This window comes from Podarcis gaigeae, assembly GCF_964106915.1.
Source record: "Podarcis gaigeae genome assembly, chromosome: 1".
NCBI lineage: Eukaryota > Metazoa > Chordata > Lepidosauria > Squamata > Lacertidae > Podarcis > Podarcis gaigeae.
This window is the reverse complement of record NC_139678.1, coordinates 83105273-83122294: the sequence shown is the minus strand read 5'-3', so window position 1 is coordinate 83122294 and position 17022 is coordinate 83105273. Positions and strand designations below refer to the sequence as shown.

General features: G+C 43.1%; 2 protein-coding genes across 2 annotated transcripts; both read right to left on the bottom strand.

The window, feature by feature from the left end:
• Positions 1–8216: 8216 nt before the first annotated feature.
• On the bottom strand, positions 8217–9179 carry LOC310852285 (olfactory receptor 5T7-like; the record flags this gene model as incomplete). Its single annotated transcript, XM_083755578.1, has 1 exon — positions 8217–9179. The coding sequence occupies one exon, from the start codon at positions 9177–9179 to the stop codon at positions 8217–8219; it is 963 nt and encodes a 320-aa protein (XP_083611704.1).
• Positions 9180–13144: 3965 nt separating this feature from the next.
• On the bottom strand, positions 13145–14080 carry LOC310826663 (olfactory receptor 5AP2-like; the record flags this gene model as incomplete). Its single annotated transcript, XM_083701798.1, has 1 exon — positions 13145–14080. One exon carries the CDS (start codon positions 14078–14080, stop codon positions 13145–13147), a length of 936 nt encoding a protein of 311 aa, XP_083557924.1.
• Positions 14081–17022: the final 2942 nt, after the last annotated feature.

The window sequence follows — 17022 nt, the reverse complement described above, 5'->3', positions numbered from 1 at the left end:
GGCACTTGTTATATTTTTAATTATATACTGTATATATGGGACGCGGGTGGCACTGTGGTCTAAACCACAGAGCCTAGGGCTTACCTATCAGAAGCTTGGCGGTTCGAATCCCCGTGACGAGGTGAGCTGCCATTGCTCGGTCCCTGCTCCTACCAACCTAGCAGTTCAAAAGCAAGTGCAAGTATATAAATAGGTACCACTCCAGCGGGAAGATAAATGGTGTTTTCATGCGCTGCTCTGGTTAGCCAGAAAGCAGCTTAGTCATGCTGGCCACATGACCCGGAAGCTGTATGGCGGCTCCCTATGCCAGTAAAGCGAGAAGAGTGCCGCAACCCCAAAGTCGTCCGCGACTGGACCTAATGGTCAGGGGTCCCTTTACCTTTACTGTATATATATTGATGTATTTAGAGCATGGGAGTAGCCAGTCCCTATTTAAGGGGTTAAGTAGAATTTGTATTGGGGTGGCTACCCTCAGAGTTGGCAAACTGAGAGCACTGGCCCCCCACATCTATTTCATGCTGTAGTAGTAGAGGGATATGTTGAGGGAGGGATATGGTAATTGGGCCAACTTGGTGAAACACCAGTTTGACACAGATGCAGGTGTAAGATGGGTCAGGAGGGAGTTAAACTGAGGCATCCTGTTATGTACTGAAATTCTCACCCTGGGCCAGCAGGGGGATACTGTAGATAGTTATGCAAATGAAGGATCGAAAGTGATGTTCAGTGATTGCATAGTTTTAGAAAGTTGCTACAGTAATATTGTACTGGAGCTCTATATAAGCAGGCTGACTGGGCCCTTCAGTTCAGTTCTGTTCTGGCCTCTAAATAAACAAAAGCTGTTTGAAGAAGCACTGTGTCGTCTGATATGTTCACCCACAACTTAACACATCCTTAACACATCCTGTTCTAGTGCTCAGAGCAGGGATGGAATTGCCCATGCAAGTTATATTTTGGTAGGCTTATTCTCCCAACTCTCAGGAACCCACACTGAGGGGTGTTAGGGTGTTTCTTTTAACTGTATGTTTTATTCACCCCAATTCATACCTCATTTCTTCATTCCTGGCAAAGGACGCAAAGATGTAACCTGAAAATCTGAAAATTCTACGAAGAGTAAATAGTAATATGAGAACTTCCGGTTTACTGGGAAGCTGATTTGCAAGCGGCATTCTGACCTCCGGGGAGAATCCAGCTTTTCAGGGGAGAAACGGGGGTTTTGCAAGGGCGCCGCAAGCCCCCAAAAGCCTCAGGAGGAAGATCCTGAGGACAGGATTCCTGCAAGCCATAGAGCATTCTCTCCGCTGCCCAAAAAAGCTCCTTTAAGGGGCAAAAAGAGCAGCGAGATTGCAGATGCCAGCACGGGACGCCATTTCTACCCTCAAGAAGCGTAGCCTCAAGCTTGAACGGCACAGCGGTAAACTCCAAAACACTAAAAAATCTGGATTTAATTGACGAAACAAAGAGAATCATAGAATCATAGAGTTGGAAGAGACCACAAGGGCCATCGAGTCCAACCCCCTGCCAAGCAGGAAACACCATCAGAGCACTCCTGACATATGGTTGTCAAGCCTCTGCTTAAAGACCTCCAAATAAGGAGACTCCACCACACTCCTTGGCAGCAAATTCCACTGTCGAACGGCTCTTACTGTCAGGAAATTCTTCCTAATGTTTAGGTGGAATCTTCTTTCTTGTAGTTTGGATCCATTGCTCCGTGTCCGCTTCTCTGGAGCAGCAGAAAACAACCTTTCTCCCTCCTCTATGTGACATGCTTTTATATATTTGAACATGGCTATCATATCACCCCTTAACCTCCTCTTCTCCAGGCTAAACATGCCCAGCTCCCTTAGCCGTTCCTCATAAGGCATCGTTTCCAGGCCTTTGATCATTTTGGTTGCCCTCCTCTGGACACGTTCCAGTTTGTCAGTGTCCTTCTTGAACTGTGGTGCCCAGAACTGGACACAGTACTCCAGGTGAGGTCTGACCAGAGCAGAATACAGTGGCACTATTACTTCCCTTGATCTAGATGCTATACTCCTATTGATGCAGCCCAGAATTGCATTGGCTTTTTTAGCTGCTGCGTCACACTGTTGGCTCATGTCAAGTTTGTGGTCAACCAAGACTCCTAGATCCTTTTCACATGTACTGCTCTCAAGCCAGGTGTCACCCATCTTGTATTTGTGCCTCTCATTTTTTTTTGCCCAAGTGCAATACTTTACATTTCTCCCTGTTAAAATTCATCTTGTTTGTTTTGGCCCAGTTCTCTAATCTGTCAAGGTCATTTTGAAGTGTGATCCTGTCCTCTGGGGTGTTAGCCACCCCTCCCAGTTTGGTGTCATCTGCAAATTTGATCAGGATGCCCTTGAGTCCATCATCCAAGTCGTTGATAAAGATGTTGAATAAGACCGGGCCCAAGACAGAACCCTGTGGCACCCCACTAGCCACTCTTCTCCAGGATGAAGCGGAACCATTGATGAGCACCCTTTGGGTTCGGTCAGTCACCAGTTACAAATCCACTGAGTGGTAGCATAGTCAAGACCTCATTTTACCAGCTTCTTTACAAGAATATCATGGGGCACCTTGTCAAATGCCTTGCTGAAATCAAGGCAGGCTACATCCACTGCGTTCCCTTCATCTACCAGGCTTGTAATTCTGTCAAAAAACGAGATCAGGTTCGTCTGACATGACTTATTTTTCAGAAATCCATGCTGACTATTGGTGATCACAGCATTCCTTTATAGGTGCTCACAGGCTGTTTGCTTAATGATCTGCTCCAGAATCTTCCCTGGTATTGATGTCAGACTGACTGGGTGGTAATTATTTGGGTCCTCTCTTTTCCCCTTTTTGAAAATAGGGACAACAGTCTGCCGGGACTTCGCCCGTTCTCCAGGAATTCTCAAATATGACTGCTAGTGGTTCTGAGATGACATCTGCCAGTTCTTTTAATACTCTTGGATGCAGTTCATCTGGCCCTGGAGACTTGAATACATTTAAACTAGCCAAGTATTCTTGTACTATCTCCTTAGTTATTCTGGGCTGTGTTTCCTCTGCTGAATCATTTGCTCCAAATTCTTCAGGTCGGGCATTGTTTTCTTTATCGGAGAAGACTGAGGCAAAGAAGGCATTGAGGAGTTCAGCCCTTTCTGTGTCCCCTGTTTGCATTTCACCATCTTCTCCTCTGAGTGACCCCACTGTTTCTTTGTTCTTCCTTTTGCTACGAACATACCCATAAAAGCCTTTTTTGTTGCTTTTAACCTCTCTAGCAAGCCTGAGTTCATTCTGTGCTTTAGCTTTTCTGACTTTGTGTCTACATGTGCTGGCTATTTGTTTGAATTCCTCTTTGGTGGTTTCCCCCCTTTTCCATTTTTTGTACACATCCTTTTTTAATCTTAACTCAGTTAAAAGTTCTTTAGATAGCCACCCTGGCTTCTTTAGGCACCTTCCATGTTTCCATCTCATTGGTATTGCCTGAAGTTGTGCTTTTACTATCTCCCTCTTAACAAACTCCCAGCCATCATGAACTCCCTTTCCTTTTAGTATTACTGTCCATGGGATCTCACCCAGCACTTCCCTAAGTTTTATGAAGTCAGCTTTCTTAAAGTCAAGAAATTGAGTCCTAGTATGCTTGGCTGCTCCTTTCCGCTGTATAGTAAACTTCAGAAGAGCATGATCACTCGCGCCTAATGATCCTTCCACTTCTACCCCACTAACCAGGTCATCAACATTGGTTAGGACCAGATCTAAAATGGCTGTTCCTCTTGTTGCTTCTCCCACTTTCTGGACAATGAAGTTGTCTGCAAAGCCAGTAAGGAATCTGTTTGACCTTATGCTCTTGGCTGAGTTTGACATCCAACAAATATCCGGGTAATTGAAGTCCCCCATTACTACTATCTCCCTTCCTTTTGCATGCTTGGCCATCTGTTCCAGGAAGGCATCATCTATGTCCTCCGTTTGGCTTGGGGATCTATAGTAAACTCCCACAATGAGGTCACTGTTATTCTTCTCTCCCTTAATTTTGACCCAAATGCTCTCACTTTGGCTTTGAGGTTCTAAATCTTGGCTCTCTTCACAGGTATACACATCCCTGACATATAACGCCATTCCTCCTCCTTTCTTGTCTGGTCTGTTTCTCTGAAATAGATTGTATCCCTCCATTATTACATTCCAATCATGGGACTTATCCCACCAGGTTTCAGTGATGCCTATTATGTCATATTTAGTTTGCTGTACCAAGAGCTCAAGCTCATCTTGTTTATTTCCCATGCTTTGCGCATTAGTGTACAGACATTGAAGTCCATTAATCATTCCCCCGTGTCTCTTATTTAAGGATTTTTTCCTCCCACCAAAAAAGGACTATTAACAATTTGGAAGCAGCGGGGTGTTAAAAAGGAGGTCAGCCCCGACTGGGATCTTATTCATATGCAAGAAGTACCCACGGAATGAAAAGTAACAGTGAGTTGTCCTCAGTGCTCCATGTCCTTGGAGAACTGCACAGAATTCATCATTTTAGGAATATATCTATTGGGGAAAATGTGTCATACTCTTCCCAAGACTCAACAGCATTGAGGCACAGAAATTGTTCATTGTTTGTTTCTGATAAAAAATAATAATAATTCCATATGAAGAGGCAGGGCTGACCCAATACATTTTGGCACATCAAGTGAACCACAAAAAATTGCCCCTCCCTGCTAGGGAAGAAGGAGTCAATAAAGATTAACAAAGGGGAAATAAAGATCTGCACTGGGATCTGCTACCCCTGTGGATCTTGCCACCTGAGGCAGCTGCCTCACCTTGCTTCATGGGTGGGCCGCCCTTCTGAAGAGGCAAAGAGAAGGGGAAGAGTATTGTTAGCCCTGAAAAACAAACTTATATGAAGCTACAACCATAGCTGTCAACTTTTCCCTTTTCTTGCGAGGAATCCTATTCAGAATAAGGGAATTTCCCTTTAAAAAAGTGAAACCTTGACAGCTATGGCTACAACTGGAAGAATGTTGGGGGCATCATAGACTGGAAATGGGTAACATTGTTTCATGAAGGAATCCCAATAACATAGGAAGCCAAAGCCAGATCATTGGTTTATCTGAATGAATATTGGCATCGGAGGGCAGCAGCCATGTGCAGGACTTAGCACTGATTGGAAGTGGCTCTCCAGGGTTTCAGGGAAAGATCCTTCCCAGCACTACCCAGAGATGCTGCACATTGAACCTAGGATATTTTGCAGGGGAAGCATGTGATCTTCCATCAAATTTGCATTGACACTTTATCACAATTTGTTTTTCTGGGAAAGGATTGTAACTCCATGGTAGTGCATCTGCCTGCAGAAGGTCCCAGGTTTTACACACACACACACACACACACACACACACACACACACACACCCCAATACAAAACAGTGAGATGGCAGGAATCAGGGTTGCCATTTGTCCAGAATTTACCGGACATATCCAGAATACTGCAGTCGGAATCAGTGTCTGGGCAGAAATCAGCTAAATGTCTGGGAAAATCCAGATGTATGGCAACCGTGTCGGCAGTATTTTTGCCAATTTTCCTCAAAAATAGTGCATTTTTGAAAAGTATTTTTGCCAAAAATAGCTCAAAAGCTTTTTAGTCTGGATTGTCACTTTTTGAAATATGGCAACCCTAGCAGAAATACAAAGTACTGGTATGTACTAGTGCCGAAGCATGGGGAAACATGTGGGACTGAATTTTCTAATAATAAATATTGATATCCAATTTGAATGTTATCTCTTTTGTTCAAGGAAGGACCTGGGGGAGGAGGAGATTTAAGCAGCTGTGGGAAAGTGAGGACTTGCAGTCTCCACAACTGCCTCAAAGGGGCTAGGCCTGTGAAAAGTGTTGCTATGCTGACACTCCTGAGCAGACCTTGTTTCTTCTAATAAAGAGTTAACGTCACTTACTCTGTGTGATTTATTGCTGGCTAGCTTCTGGCACAATATCAAGCCAAACACTTGAAGAGGGCCTAATTGAGTCTCACAATTAAGTCTATAGAGGAGATAGGTTGATTGCCATTTTTATTTTTCAATTCTAAAAAACACTTCATAGTCTAAAGTCATGCAAGCATTGTACAGTAAGAGAAAATAGGATAAAATATAAAAGAAACAAACTCAATGAACTAAAATCATATCTACAGTTATAGACGCTGTAGAGAATGACTGAGGCACACATCAGGGAAAGCCTTCTTAAACTTTCTGCAGGCAGTGCAATGGCATCTCAGATACTTTTTGAGGTGGCTGGCAGACAGCAGCTCCCTCTCCCTCTGCTTCTCTCTGTGTGAAAGTTCCTTGTCACTTCCACAGATCAGCTGTACATCACAGGTAGGACAGGAGTAGGGAGCAAGAAGACTGTTGCACCCACTTGGAACTAAATCAGGCGCAATGTTTTCATACGATGGTAGTAGCACTGGGAAGGGATCCCTTTCAAGACTTTCCACTGGCCACCACTCGCAGCAATCCCATTGGTGATACGTCTATCTGGCCATACATCTGGTGGATGGAAAAGGGTGCTCTGTGCCAATGGAATGATGTTGGCATCACTTGGCAGGCAGCAGGTGGGCAAGATGGATGGACGGACAACTCTGTCAAATCCAAGCCCTCCCTCCACCCTTGCAGAAAAGGGGCTTAGACTGCTTTATGAATTGCAATTTTTTAAAAAGCATGATAAGCAGCATCCCAAAAGGTTCTTGCATATTTCTCCCCTGCACCCCCAATTCTGCCCCCACCCCTGTTAGCTGACATGTCTCTCACTATAAATATATAACATGCTCAAGTTTAGGACTGGCAGGTACCTACTGCCATATAATGTAACACAACAGGGGAAAGGTTGGTAGGGGAGATAAAAGTGCCCATTCCTCTCTTCTGAAACTCCCCACTTCCAACAAAGTCTAAAGAGCACTACTGTCTGGAGCCCTGGGCAGAAGCAAACCCCTCAGGGTGTGGATAGGTTAGCAAGGATGTAAAATGCAGCCACCTAAAACTAAGGTAGTGGTTTCAACACAAACGGGAGTTTCTCTAGATACACAGAAGAAATTTTGTAAATTAAAATCACACACTGTCAAATAATCTGTCAAGAGTTCCAGAATGTGGAGGAGGCAGGGGAGAAAATGGAGGTGAGGAGAAAAGAAGAAAATAGGTTGTTCAATCCTCAACAAATTATAGAAATGAATATGGAATGTGAAGTAAAAATAAAATCCCTTATAGGATGTAATTTAACCTTTCCAAAGCCTGTACCACTCTCCTCCCCCAATTATCTAGATGTAAAATGCTTAAGCCAGGCCCTCACCAGTTTTTCTGACAGCTAATTCATACCCTCCACCAACGTTACTCCAATTAAAATAAGGAAGTCCTATTCCAGAATGATGATGATGATTTTATTATTTATACCCTGTCCATCTGGCTGGGTTGCCCCAGCCATTCTGGGTGCCTTCCAACATATATATATATAAATAAAACATTAAACATTTTAAGAAAACTTCCCTATACAGGGCTGTCTTCAGATGTCTTCTAATGGTTGTAGAGTCACTGGTCTCCTTGGCTCAGGTGTTGGATGCCCTCTAACATTTCTCCAATGAAAATAGTGACATCCTAAGGAAAAGAGGGGTGTTCCAGGATCAAATCAGAAACCGGATCGGCTTTTGTAAATTGAGAACTGTCCCTGGAAAATAGGAGCACTTTTGGATTTGCAAATTTTCATGTCCTGAAACTAATTTCTTTAAGAGTTCTGAACAGCACTGAAAGGTTCCTGTTCCAAGTTGACTGAACAGGAGCACTTCTCATACTCCCTATGGCTTAGGGCAGGAGTGATGAACCTGTGGTTCTTCAGACATTGCTGGACTATAACTCCCATCTTGCCTGATCATGAGTCTGATGGGAATTGGAACCCAATGACACCAAGAGGGCTACAGCAACTCCCCATCTCTGACTTAAGGAGGTGGGGATACAATGCACTATTAAGCACTATGTTAATCATACAAAAGAGAATAGTTAAAACAGTGGTCAAACTCCATATTAGGGGATACACCATATATCATTCATAGCATAGAACGTTCCCTTCATTCACCTTGGAATAATATGGACATAGTTTAAGGGAAACATTACATTCCTCACCAAATCAGCACATAGAGGCCAGAAGGAATTCGGTGCATCCTTTCTTTCCAGACTTTACAGATTTAATAATGCCATGCCCATTTGATTTTATAAGGTTCATTAACAAAATATTTTGTCACACACCTTCCGCTGAAAGCCTCTCAAAGCATCCTTTACCTCCTTGTTTCTGAGGCTATAAATCAAAGGGTTGAGCAAAGGGATGACAGTGGTATAGAACACGTTCAGTGTTTTGTCAAAGACGCCTTGAACCAAAGATTCATTGCTAGAGGTTGGTCGGAAATGCAGAATGAGAATTGCCCCATGGAAAATGGTAACCACCATGAGGTGCGAGGTGCAGGTGGAGAAGGCTTTCAGCCTGCCTGCGACAGAACTGATCCTCACCACAATGTTGCTGAGAATATATGTATAAGAAACTACAACGCTCAAGATGGTGGCTATTTCTACAAGACCAGCCACATAGAAAATCAGGAGTTCATTGAGGTGGATATCTGAACAGGAAATGGCCAAAAGTGCTGTGATGTCACAGAAAAAGTTATTGATCATGTTAGACCTGCAAAATGACAGCCTGAAGGTGAGGACTGTGTGAAGGAGAGAGTGCAAAAGGCCAAGAGCATAAGACCCCAACACCAGAAGAATGCAGACTCTAGGAGACATGAGGACTGGGTACAGCAAGGGTTTGCAGATAGCCACATAGCGATCATATGCCATTGCAGCCAAGAGAAAGCACTCCGTACTCCCCAGACCTATAAAAAAGTACATTTGCATTGCACACCCAATAAAGGAAATGGACCTTTTCTCTGCTAGGAAGTTCACTAATGCCTCTGGAGCAAACACAGAAGAGAAGCATACATCCAGGAAAGAGAGGCTGCTGAGAAAGAAGTACATTGGAGTGTGGAGCCGGGGACTGGCCCTTATTAAGGCAATCATTCCTAGATTTTCAACCAAGGTAATCATATAAATAACCAGAAACACCAAAAAGAGACTAGTTCGTAGTGTAGGGTTGTTTGTTAATCCCACAAAGGCAAACTCACTGACCACTGTTGTGGAGTTTTCTTCAGACATTGCACCCAGGTGAAATGTCCAGATCTGAAAAAACACCAAAGCATAGCACAGGTAAAACAATATTTTACAACCAATGTATGGAATTTGTTGCCAGCAGTGGCAGAGATGACTATGAGCTTGCATTACTTTAACAGAAAGTTTTATGCATGCTTGAAGGACAAGAGTTTCAGACATAGTTGCATTCAAACCAACCAACAGTTTAATGTAGCATGTTAGAGACTAACAGATTTGCTATGCTTTTAGTCTGCAATCTTATGTACACTTACAAGGAAGTAAATCTCACTGAATGCACTAAGACCTACTTCCAGATTACTAAACATTCATAGGATTGTACTGTCTGTGGCTAATCTGAAACGTCAATTACAGAAGCAGCATTATCTATCTGGTTATCAGATGCTTGCGAAAAAGACCAGGAAATGGCTACCCTCCCCATGCCTTCTTTGTCGGCTCCCCAGCCCAAACTAGTGGGCCAAAGTTTGAGGTGAGTTACTGAAATGGATGGAGGTTTTGTGCTCAGCTTTGGTGTGATAGGGAGCAGTCCCCTCAGGGCAGGAGTCTGGGGCAAAAGTCCAAGGCACCACACAGTAGAATGAGCAAGAGGAATCCCAAATTCACCAGGTTGGGCTTGTCATAATTTAAAGAAATGAAATCACCATCTAAAGAGGAGGTATCTGTAAGACCACCAAGTCCATGTTTAAAGTTACCTATCTGCACAACTAGAAATGTGGGCTGGGGTCAATGAACAAGGATGATGAAAGCTGTAGTTCAATGTCATCTAGGAGGCATAGATGTTTTGGGGAAGCATTGTCAATTTGTGCAGGGATCTGTCTATATTAGATACAGTGTGAGAGCTCAGAATCATGAATTGCTTCTAGTACAGGGTTTGCCTCTTACAATGATCCTGCTGTAGGCATACTTCTACTTTAAAAAGCCAGCAAATCCAACACATTTGTTGGAAAAACAAATCCAGTTAGAATCTTTGCAAACCAATTTCTACTAAAAGAGCTTAGTTGAGATTCCTGCATTGCAGGGAGTTGGACTAGATGCCACTCAGGGTTCCTTCGAATTACAGCTCTATGATCACATAGGAGTAAACCCCACTGAACACAGTAGGACTTATTTCTGAGTATGGATGGTATCTAAGACTGTTAAATTGGATTATCACTGCATCTACTCTGGAGATATTTACTCCTGTGCTATGAACGGTCAAAGAATTCATGCAAATCATTTCCTTCATTTCACATACTTCTATCTACACCAACACAAGAAAGCACAGCATAAAGTGCACTTTTGCATACTTTTACATACCTTTGGAAATAAGCTCTGTGCAGCTTCTGCATAAACAGCTGTGGTACTCTGTTGCAGTGTGAGAGAGAGAGAGAGAGTGCTTGAGGCAGATAGATCAGCAAGCTCATGTAAGATATAAAATAATATTAAAGTGAACTAGATATGTTGAATCACAGCAATCTGATAATTTGCAATAACGTTTTCTCTCCTCAACTCTAAAATAAGCTACAAATGTTCCCTTAATCTGATTGCCAACCCCCTGATTGTTGGTACTATATGGGTACCATAAGAAGCTCTGTTCCATTTTCTTTCTTCACCAATCTTTCCAATGACACTTGGTTCCTAACATTACTTTTCCTCCAGATGTTATTCTCTCAGCAGTCCTGTTCTTTCAGAATTCTTAGCATAAATAGAATGTCTATTCTGATCTGAATTTGCAAGAGACTACCTTGCAATTTATTATGGACCACTTTTGTTTGGCTGTTGTAAGATAAACAGCTGACAGGATATTGAGCTTCCTCACACATGACTTTTCCAGACTTTAATCCCTCCTGAAGTCTCATAGAAACTAAAACGACCAACAGGCAGCTAATTATTATTTTTTGCCTCTTAATGGAAAATGAGGTGAAATGGCACTGTCGAGCAGAATTCCAGAGAGAGAAAGAGTGAAATATCACCATCACCACCACCAACACTATAATCTCAGGGCAGTTCGCAGCATAACAACCACAGAATAAAACCACAAAAACAATAACAAAACAATAACCAACAACACCCACCCTACCACAAGACACACTTAAAGGTCCATAGAAATTAATCAGCCAAAAGTCTGGTTGAAGAGGAACATTTTTGCCTGGCACTTAAAGATGTATAATGAAGGCGCCAGCTGAATCTCCCTGGGGAGAGCATTTCACAAATGGGGAGCCATCACAGAAAAGGCCTCTTCTCATGTTACCACCCTCCAGACCTCTGGTGGAGGAGGCACGCTTAGGAGGGCCTCAGAAAGTGATCTCAGGGACTGGGTAGGTTGTTCCCCCACCCTCCAGCTTAGATTTTCAAGGGACATGTGGGGCAGCAGTGGGTGGGGGAATTGTCAAAATGGCCCCCTTCTCCTCCATTAGCAGATACCTCCCACTGGGGCAAAGCACTAGGAGGGTGTTCTGGTGGGGCAGAGGTTTGTATAGATTCAGACAAAGCAAAGAGCTTTGAAATTGAGGTGTCAATATAACAAGTACTGTGACTAGTGCAGTTTCCGGATGTTCTTACTAAAATCTTTACAATTTAAAGAAATGTGTTTTTAGTAAAATTCCAGTTAATTTTGTCAGAAGCCATGGGATGATGCATGGAGTAGAGAAAGTAGACAAAGAAAAGGTTTTCTCCCACTCAAATAACAATAGAGCAGGTGGCCATCCCATGAAGCTGAATATTGGAAAATTCATGACAGATAAAAGATCATACTTCTTCACACAGCCCATAGTTATAATCTGGAATTTGTTCCCACAATAAGTAGTGATGGCTACTAACTTGGATGGCTTTAAAAGGCAAAATTAATGGAGGGCAGATCTATCAATGACTGCAGCTCATTTTGTCTGTATTCTATCTCAATTGTCATTGTTTATATGGATTTGAATTCTGGTTGCTGGGATTCACTTGTGGGTAGAGTGCCTGTGCTCTGCTTTTGGGCTTTGCTTGGACATCTAGTTGGGCACTGTGAGAACAAAATGCTGGACTGGTGTGCTTTCGAACTGCTAGGTTGGCAGAAGCTGGGACAGAGCAATGGGAGCTCAGCCCATCGCGGGGATTCAAAGGGCCAACCTTTTGATCTGCAAACCCCAGAGGCTCAGTGGTTTAGACCACAGCACTACCCACGTCCCTTATTGTACATAGGACCATATATGTCACCAGGTGCCATACGTTCAAATTCATATTCAGGCTTGAATTTGGGTTTCTCACCCTCTCTCTGCCCTCTGTTGGAAAAACTGAGATAAAGCTGTGAAAGCCATATTAGCTACATTGCAGGGAGGAAGGGATAAAAATATATAAATAAATTGTGGCAGGTGCCAATTCAGTAATATCCTCACGTTGTGCAACATTCTGGCCCATGACACCTACACAATACTGAACTTTCTAACATTGTGCTAGAATAGCAGTTATTGTTCCTTGTTCAGCAAAGTTTTTAATGTGTGACATTTTAATGTATTTTTAATCTTTGTAGGAAGCCACCCAGAGTGGGCAGGGTACAAATATATTATTATTATTATTATTATTATTATTATTATTATTATTATTATTATTTGCTTCATCCTGAGAAAGGCATTCTTAGCACAGAAACTGATTGGGTTGCACCTTTGATCTATATACAGCTCTTATCACTATGAATGTCACTGTATGTTTCTAAATTTCCTAGCACTGCAATAGCCTTCTCTCAATTTCATCATAAAGTTTTCATTCCAGTAAACCCTGAGGAATGCGAATTTTTTAATATAAAGGCAATAGGCTTTTCAATTGTCCTTCACGTGTACAAAAAACATGAAGCCATGGTTATTGTCGCTCCAAATTCATTCCCTGCTAGGACTCGCAACAAAAAACCATGGAGAACAGATCAGTTATAACAGTGATCAAGTTGTATTGCAAGGTTCTTTTCTTGTACTTTGTTCCAGCTGTTCTGCTATTTCATTTCACAGTGAAAACATCCTCTCAATTGCTCGTTGAAGGGCACATTTAACTTCCTTGTTCCTCAGGGCATAGATCAAGGGGTTCAACATAGGGATCATCACTGTGTAGAACACGGAGGCGACCTTGTCTTGATCCAGGCTGTATGCAGAGCTGGGTCGGAGATACATGAAGAAAATTGTCCCATAGAACAGTGTAACAACCATCAAGTGGGAGGTGCAGGTGGAAAAGGTTTTGTGTCTGCCCTCTGCGGAGCGTATCTTCAAAACCGTAATCAGTATGCAAGTATAGGAAATGCCAATGGTCATTGTGGTGGTCACACAATTTACACTAACCAAAGCAAAGATCACCATCTCATATATGTGGGTATCAAAGCAAGAAAGCTGAAGAAGTGGAGGAATATCACAGAAGAAATGATTTATCTTATTTGATCTGCAGAAGGACAAAGTAAAAGTGAATGTGGTGTGGGTAACTGAATGGAACAGTCCAACTCCATATGAACAAGCAATGAGCCAGGCACACCTTTCCTCAGACATAATAACTGAATAGAGCAAGGGGTTGCAGATTGCCACATAACGGTCATAGGCCATTCCAGCTAGCAGGAGGCACTCAGTAATCCCAAATACAACAAAGAGAAACATCTGGGTTGCACAGCCTGAAACCCCAATGCTCTTTCTCTCTGACAAGAGATCCACCAACATTTTGGGGGTGATGGTGGAAGAATAACAGAGATCCACAAAAGCCAAGTGGCTGAGGAAGAAATACATGGGAGTGTGAAGCTGTGAGTCACTCCTTATCAGAAAGATCATGCCCAGATTTTCTACTACGGTGGCAATATAGACAATAAGGAACAGGATAAAGAGGGGCAATTGCAGGTCTGTTCGGTTTGTGACTCCTAGAAAAATGAATTCAGTGATTGTGGTGTGATTCTCCAGAGACATTTCCTCATATACAAGTTACCTGTGTGGGACGAGAAACAATGGTTAGCAAAGTAATCTTTTATTTTCTCAGATCAGTTCCCTTTGTGTGGCAAACAAAACAAAATACCATTTCAACAGGTGACTTTGGACAAAGATTCCATGTGCTTCCAGAGTTCTAAAGCAAAGGGTTTCAAAATACAAAGCATGGAAGAGTGAATGGAATGCTGCTCTTCTGCCCTTGTTTCAGGTGAAGGGTGATTCCCTCACTCTCATCCGTTTTGGTGACCCATAGCTGGTGGGACGCATCTGCCAGTCAAAGGAGGAATGTGGACAGGCTTAAAAGCCTAACCCTCCTCAGTGCATTTCCAGAGTGGCAGCTCTCCTAATGCGCCACTTTTTATATTTATAATTATATACTGTATATATGGGACGCGGGTGGTGCTGTGGTCTAAACCACAGAGCCTAGGGCTTGCCGATCAGAAGGTCGGTGGTTCGAATCCCCATGACGAGGTGAGCTGCCATTGCTTGGTCCCTGCTCCTGCCAATCTAGCAATTCAAAAGCACAAAGTGCAGGTAGATAAATAGGTACCAGTCCAGCGGGAAGATAAATGGTGTTTTCGTGCGCTGCTCTGGTTCGCCAGAAAGCAGCTTAGTCATGCTGGCCACATGACCTGGAAGCTGTACGCCGGGTCCCTATGCCAGTAAAGCGAGATGAGTGCCGCAACCCCAGAGTCATCCGCGACTGGACCTAATGGTCAGGGGTCCCTTTACCTTTACCTTTACTGTATATATATTTATGTATTTAGAGCATGGGATTAGCCAGTCCCTATTTAAGGGGTTAAGTAGAATTTGTATTGGGGTGGGTACCCTCAGAATTGGCAAACTGAGAGCACTGGCCCCCCACATCTATTTCATGCTGTAGTAGTAGAGGGATATGTTGAGGGAGGGATATGGTAATTAGGCCAACTTGGTGAAACACCAGTTTGACACAGATGCAGGTCAGGAGGGAGTTAAACTGAGGCATCCTTATGGTGAAGAGATGCTTATCCAATCGACTTCTCACAACTGTCTTGCATAAGTGCTACAGAAATGAAGCTACTCTAGGATTCTGTCTGTCTCATTACATCTGTGGTTGATTACCTTTAAGGTGAACAGGCAAGGGGAGACTGTTCTAGCAGTCAGAGCAGGGATGGAATTTTGGTAGGCTTATTCTCCCAGCTGTCAGGAACCCACAATGAGGGGTGTTAGTGTGTTTCTTTTAACTGCATGTTTTATTCACCCCAATTCATACCTCATTTCTTCATTCCTGGCAAAGGAGGCAAAGATGTAACCTGAAAATCTGAAAATTCTACTAAGAGTAGATAGTAATAAAATTATAGTTAACCTCAGGAGGGGGGGGGGAAACTTCAGTGGTAAAATGTTGATTTCTTATGGAATCATGGTCAAGCTATTAAACATTTTCCATAAGACGATTATGGGCCATGGTGTGGGCTGTTCAGTAGGAAAGTAATTAATGACTTAGGCTAGGGTGCAATTTTCAAGTGATGTGTCTTTCTCGTACTCCATTCATTGTATCTTTCAGTGGTATTGTTAGAAGATCTCGAAATGTTCTCTAGCAAGAGGTGGTGAGCCCATCAGGACCCGATGATTTACCTGTTTTTGCTTGATTAATAGCCAGCTCTATTTCCACAATTGAAATGGGTGCATTTAGAGAGGGATCCTCCTCCTCCTTCCAGGTTGCCCCTCAAGATGCTCCTTTTCCATAAATCATCTTTACTTGTTTCCTCTACCATCAGTTTACTTTCTGCTGCTGCTCCCTGCAGTGCATTGTCAATTCCTGATGTCTCCCATCAACCCTCCCTTATCTATCCAATATAGAATATCCAGCCCTCCAAGCATATATTACATCTATTTTCCCAACAGCAGCTACTATGTTGTTTGTCTCTATATTGGTGATTAACACTAGTGATAAAAATGCTTGTGATTGCTAAGCATTGGCCCCTAAATACCATACTCAGAAGTGATTAATTGCCAGCTTACCCTGTGAGATGAAGCACCTGCTTGTTGAACATGATTGTCTGCTATCTTGAGGAGCCTCTCATAGTATTTATTATTTGCTGTTACCTCTGGGACTTAACTCCCCTAAGTTTCACATACACTTTTTAGTGTGATGCTGAAGATAAGTTGCCCAATTAGTCTGAGCTGTTGTGAATAAGTCATCTGTTCTAGAATGAGTTATTCATTCCTATAGCACTTCCTCATCTTCTTCCTTCCTTGTTCTTCTATGGGCTTTAGAGAAATCTACATAACGCTTGCGGGGCCAGCCCAATATATTTTGCTGCCTAGACACCCCCATGTACAGAAGCCAATCAGACTAGCTACTGAATCATACTTCAAAACCAGCACTGGGCAGCATTGTCTGCTGGTTAGCTTAGGAAGTGCAGGACAAGATACATGGAACACTTGCCTCTGCCTTTCAACACTTTGCTGCCACTCTCTTACTTCTATACCTGGTGCATGCTCACTGTCCACTCAAACAAATGCAGCAGTAATGGCATCAGCACGCATCACATATTAAGAGCAGTGCTTTCCTGCTGAACTATGTGGACTACGTTGGCTGCCTTTTCCTGAAGGTCCTATCTTTGACACAATCAGAGAGATTAACTGACTGGAAAAGCCAGTCAACTCAGACCAGCATTGAGCAAGCACCATCACTAGGGCACTGACTTAGGGAGTTGGGAACATCCCAGGTGAGTCTCAGGAAGAATGAGCGCTGCCTTCTCTCATCATCTTCCCTCTGAGGTGGTTGTCTCACTCTGTCTAATTGTAGGGCCACAACCTTCATCTCCCAGGTTTCCAAAACACCCTTTCCTTTGTCAAGCAGACATAAGCCCCGTTCCATGCCCAATAAGCATGGGACCCTTTGGCCGGTGGGGCTGTGGCCAGGTTTTGCCCAGTATCTT